Source organism: Lontra canadensis, unplaced genomic scaffold, assembly GCF_010015895.1.
Source record: "Lontra canadensis isolate GAN:19392208 unplaced genomic scaffold, GSC_riverotter_1.0 scaffold44, whole genome shotgun sequence".
Taxonomy (NCBI): domain Eukaryota; kingdom Metazoa; phylum Chordata; class Mammalia; order Carnivora; family Mustelidae; genus Lontra; species Lontra canadensis.
In genome coordinates, this window is record NW_022631038.1 from 7,746,696 (window position 1) to 7,752,695 (window position 6,000).

The window sequence follows — 6,000 nt, forward strand, 5'->3', positions numbered from 1 at the left end:
GCTTAAAAATCTATCAGGTAAGACTGGAAAAACTCTGATCTTGAGTGCCCCACCTCTGGTTTTGATGGTTAGAAATGGAGTGAGTTGTGGGGCTTGACCTTACTGTTAGAAGTAGAGCTAGAATACTCCTTATTTCTGGTAATTTCAGGACTCCTCTGAAAACAACAAAATTATACTAGATAAAATATGTCAAAATTCACCGTTAAAAAAAAAAAAAATCAAAGAACTGAAAAGATAGTGGGAAACTCCCAGGCCAATTTTGATTGAAAGTTTATGCCTTAGAGAGACACAAAATATATGTATGAAGTATGTATTTTTTGTTTCAAGGACATTTGCCAACATTTTACACTTGGCTTTGGTTCAGGCATGCCAAGGAATCTGGGAACAACAGTCAAGAGTGTCTAAGATGGAGAGTTCATGGCCATCTCGTTTGTATTAAGGTAGAACTCCAAAGAACTAAGCTCTTAGGAGAAGGATGAATCAAAATTAAATTGGTCCCCCAACCCCTATTTACGTTATTATAAAGACCAGAAAAACAAGTGTGAGCATGGGCACCCCAGAGGTGTAGAGCCTGAGTGGCCTGTGACCTTGGTTTGAGACGAACCTGGAGTGACAGTGGCTCTGGGTGCTCCACACTGGCTCTCTGCCGCTCTGACGGAGGGAGCGCAAGTGCGGACTGGGCCTCAGAGAATAGCCACATGTTTTCAAAAAGTACTAACCAGAGTGTGGTGACCTGTGACCCAGCAGAGCAGGAGCTGCGGCGACATGAGTGAGAGCCAGCAGGGGAGACACCCAACTCGTCTGCCCAGGCTTTGGATACTGGAATTAAAGACACAGATTTAAAGAAAGATTGTTTTATGCTATGTTTAGATAAGTAAGTGGCCAGCCTGGAAATGTTTGCAGGAGGTAGGAAAATGGAAAATGGAAAGATTTGACATAATAACTAAACAAATTCTATGAATATATCTGTACCGACCATGGGAGCACAACGTGGGAGCCGCTTACTTGAACTCTTGTGTCTGTAAGCCCATCTGTGGTTGCGGTCTCATCATGATGTGACTCACGAAATCGCATCCCGGTTGGCTTTTCTCCCAATCAGTGTATTGTCATTAAATCTAATTTGTAATATACTGTGAAAACTGTTTCTCACCTTTATGCAAAATATAGTCATAAAACAGACCTCTTTCAGTTTTACCATTAATTCAGCTCTGGTTTGTTGCATTTGTGGTTTTCATGGTGTAAATACTCTTAATATAGCTGATTTCAAGCTAGGAATACGACATGCCTGAATAAGTAATTAACTCAGTTGTATTAAGAAGAAAGGTAAAAAGCATTTAAAACTCATCATTTACTACTTACTAGCTACATTTTATTGTTATCTAGTCTCTTGAAGTTATTTATAGGTATATATGGGTGCTCCCTTCATACCTATTAAACTTTTTTTAATTAAAATTTTTTAAAAATTTAAATCCAATAATTAACATATAATATATTATTTGTTTCAGGGATATAGGCCTGTGATTCATCAGTCTTATATAATACCCAGTGCTCATTACAACATATACCCTCCCCAAAGTCCATCACCCATTTATCCCATCCCCCTCCTCGCCTCCCCTCCAGCGACCCTCAGTTTATTTCCTATGATTAGGAGTCTCTTATGGTTTGTCTCCCTCTCTGGTTTCATCTTATTTCATTTTTTCCTCTCTTCCCCTATGATCCTCTGCCTGGTTTCTTAGATTTCACATACCAGTGAGATCATATGATAATTGTCTTTCTCTGATTGACTTATTTTCTTAGTGTAATATTCTGTAGTTCCATCCAGGTTGTTGCAAATGGGAAGATTTCAATTTTTTTTGATGGCTGCATAATATTCCATTGTAGATATACCCCACATCTTCTTTATCCATTCATTGGTTAATGGACTACTCATTAGTTAAAAATGTTTAATGTGCCTTTTTTGTATGCATGCTGTATTTCACAGTAAAATATATTTTTTTTAAATTGACCTAGTTACATCATCATTGGGGACACCATATTAATTGATCTATATCTGTACTTTATTAAAAATGCCTAAGAGATAGTAACTGGTGAAGGGACTTATTATAAACTTACTTAGATTATAGCTTTATATGTTCTGAGTATTTAGTACACTATGTAAAAATATCACTTGATGATACTCAGAGAATCACCTGGGAACCACCCTAAGAGTGCCAGCTGCCACCTACAACCTCACATAACAGATTTCATCAGATAACTATTTATATAGGCTAGTTAGGGAAAGTTAGGGTACAGGAAAAGCAAGGGAAACTAGGGAAGGTGGAGGTGTGGTAAGGAGTAGGGGTAGTTGGCAGGAAAGTTCAGCACCTGTATGTACCTTCCACACTCCCTCAACTATACAGAAGTTACTTTATGCAGCAGCTTTTTTTTTCTCCGTAGAACATTTAAAATTTCTTTAGAAACTAAACAGAATTACCCAAACAGCATTTTTGTTGCTTTAGTTATGGAATCTTTCATCCAGATAGTATTTATTAAGGGCCTAAAATAAACTGGCACTAGGGTTGAAATATTCATCAGTGAGCAGACGCACGTTTTGCCCTCAACCAGGTTACGGTGTAATGAGACTCATGTAGTAGAACGAGGAGTGGTTCTACATGCTGAGAGTTCCCATAGCAACCCTTGAGAATGCTACATGTTTTTAAACATACATTTGAGAGGAAAAGTAATTTTATACAATTTAGCGATATATATAAAAATAAGTAATAAGATAGGTTCATATATTGGTCTGAAACACCCTGACAGTTTCCTTGGGACTGAACTTTGCATCTTCACGTAAACAATTAGGCTGCTACAGATAATTTGTAAGTCTTGATTTCATACTCTGGCTAGCTTTGCAAAAAGGGGACATATCTTGTGTGTTGATATGCCTTTAAATTACTTTTTCCTCTGACATATACATACACGAAAACATTTCTCTAAAATGCTTAGTCCTTTTTTAAAAAGCTTAACTAATTTCGTATTTCTTGATTATTGTTTTATATGGTCACCCATGCTGTTGATGTTCTTATAATAGTCTTTATAATTTATCATAAGAGCAAATCTGTTCTCCTGCACATCAAAATGTGAGCTATAATTGAACAGCTCATTAATACGACTCTTTGTGTAATTACTTACTTCTCCACTATTGTTGTTTAAATGAATGTGCTGTTGTTGAATTAGGGCCAAAAAAATTAGGCTGCCACGGCTTCCCTGACTGTTCTATGCCTGTCATGAAAATAATTTGTTTTGAGGTTGTCCTCCCACACATAGTCAATGTCTCCCCTCATAGTCTAGTGATACTAACTTTGTGTGTGTTCCGATGGGGGAAAAGGGAGTATCTGACTAGTCCAAGATCAGAATACATTGTAATGTCTGGGACTGAACTTTTTTTTTCTAATGTGTTTATTATTAGAAAAAGTCATTAGTGTGCTAGCTGCCTGTCTGGAAAGCGAGAATCAAAATGCTCAGAGGATTGGAGCAGCTGCGCTTTGGGCTCTGATTCACAATTATCAAAAGGTCAGTTTTTAAAGTCCTTGTTCTAGCCGGGGGCAAACACCGAGGCTCTGAGGGTACATCCAGGGATGCTGGCGGAGCATCAACAAGGGAGAAAAAGTGAACTCAAAGACCTTGTTGTCTTGTGCATTTATACAATTAGTGAGCCATCAGTTGAAATCTTTTTCATTTAATTAACAGGAGGCCTCATTTCAAAAAGGTGTCTCTTTGGGGTGAATTTTCCCTGTCAGTATAAATCGATTTGGCATACTGATTTAATACTAGTATAGATAGTTGCTGCTAAAAGATGTATTAAGGAAAAATGCATCCTGAAATAAAACCAGATAATGGAGTTTTACCCAGCTGTGTGATTCCTCTTCGTCTAGCCTGTGCTATTACCGAGTTTTGAGAGAACTTGGTTCTTGTGAGGCTGCCGCCCAGGACCGTCTCACGGGAGCGATCCGCAGGTGCGGACCTGTCCTTGCTCTCCCTGGCCTTTCGGCTTCTCTTTGACTGCAGACATCTTGTTCCTGAGAGAAATGCCCTCGTATGTCTAGCAGTCAAGTAGTGGCCAAGTGACAGACCATGCTGGGATCGACACCGTCCCCGAATGGTGCTCGTGACTGTCGGTCCCGTGTCTGTGCTGCTTGTTCCCCCTGCTGGCTGGCGGCAGTGTCCCGGAGTCCAGAGGCTGTGCTGTCGCTTTCACCGTGTGTCCCCAGGGCTTAGCACAGGAGTTGACGCTCTGCAGTTACTCTGCAGTTACAACTGGTACTGTTTGATACGCTTCATCTGAAATCTGGCCTTTGAGGGCATATGGAATATTGAAAGCAAGACTGAGTCTTCCTTTAAGACTTGAGGTTAGGGGAGAATGGCAGGGAGAGAAGCACATGGAGCTCCAGAGAAAGGAGTGAGTTAGGGAGGGAAGGATGTGGGCGACAGCACAGTGAGATGTGCTCAGTCGTTATTCACTAGCTCCGTCGTCCTCTTCGTAATACTCTGCTGAATGCTGTGCTCAGCACTGGCAGCATTAGCACTGTGGTACCCCGATCCGCAGCATATGGGAATAAATCTAATTAATGGATTGCTCTGTGTTACCTGCAGGCAAAAACAACTTTGAAAAATCCATCAATAAAGAGAAGAGTGGATGAAGCATATTCCTTAGCAAAGAAAAGTAAGTTCTGTTATGAGAGAGATTACGGTTAAACTTGGAAGCTATTAAGCGGATTCCCTGATTAATGAATCATTGGACACTTCACAGCAAGATGACGTTTTCTACACTGATGTTTGAGGAGCTTTTTTATTGAAGCACTATAAAATGTGCTGATATCTGGTCCCTACTTTTCATTTATGTCACCTTTTTAAATAATAAATTGTTTTGATAGATGAAGGTTTGAGATATAATTTCTTAAAATATGTCTTTGATCTTTCTCCAATTCGTTTTCTTTTTCACGCACTAAACTTCCTTTGCCAGTGGCTACCTCTGTGCTGTAATGTGTTCTGAGGTGATAAGAACTGGGCCCAATTAGAATTGACCTTGAACAGAGAACTTTGATCTAACATCAGGTAGTTGAATTACAGTCTTCCGAGAATAGATCGAGTTGCCCCTCTATCCCCTCAGCCCGGTGATGTGATCATGATAGGAGGCAGGGTCTTCTTTTCATGGTTCCTAACTCATTTTAAGTGACACCAGTGTTCAGTGAGCATTATTCTTTGAACACTTTTTATGCTAAAGCACTGTATTGTGTCTTTCTTGTACTGTACTAAGTCTGTTATTAATTTGTGCTTTTATAGCCTGATTTTTTATAAGTGGTTTGTGGATTTTTCAGTTTGTTTCTCACTGTGACCGTGAGTTTCTAGAGGTAGTTATGTTAGAATTTGTGCATTTGAGGGATGATAAGTACATAAAGCAAGGCATTCTTGTGGGGCTGTAGGTAATGGCAGCCATTATGGAGGTATATTGATGTTTGTTTATACTTTCTGGCTATAAAAAGCTAAAAATAAAAATAAATAGAAATTGTCTGTTCTTAAGTGCAGTACTAAATGTAATAAACTTATTTTTCCATACTCTCTATTTTTCTCTCTCAGCTTTCTCAAACTCAGAAGAAACCCCTCTAAATGCCTATTACTTGAAATGTCTTGAAAACCTCGTTCAGCTTCTTAACTCTTCCTGAGTGATGTGAGAGTCTCCTGCCTGAGACTGATGGCCGCCAGACAGGTGAGCCAACTTAGAAGCAAGCTCTGTGTAGCCACTGTTACCTGGAGACATGCTAAAGTGCCATGCCCTTCCTGCCTGACGAGAAACAGACGGGGACAGCTCAGCTCTGTGAGTAGGAGCAGCTGACAAGAAGATGATGGACAAAGGACATGGAAAGTTTTGGGAACATAAACATTTTTACCTTTTTCTATGCAATTTGCTTTGTAAAATCTTATTTAACAGTTATTTAATAAAATATTTTTAGAAACAAAATT

The 6,000-nt window shown here is 39.3% G+C and overlaps 1 protein-coding gene across 3 annotated transcripts in view; it reads left to right on the forward strand.

Annotated features, from left to right (window-relative positions):
- RTTN (rotatin) overlaps positions 1–5,797 on the forward strand; it is a 154,394-nt gene extending 148,597 nt beyond the window's left edge. For 2 of the 3 annotated variants that reach the window (XM_032872250.1, XM_032872249.1), the window contains 3 exons: positions 3,449–3,552; positions 4,633–4,702; positions 5,617–5,797. In XM_032872250.1, coding sequence (XP_032728141.1) covers positions 3,449–3,552; positions 4,633–4,702; positions 5,617–5,702 — 260 coding nt within the window. In that variant the 3' untranslated portion in view covers positions 5,703–5,797. The remainder of the gene's footprint in view (positions 1–3,448; positions 3,553–4,632; positions 4,703–5,616) is intronic. The other variant, XM_032872248.1, reaches the window with a different exon arrangement.
- Positions 5,798–6,000: the final 203 nt, after the last annotated feature.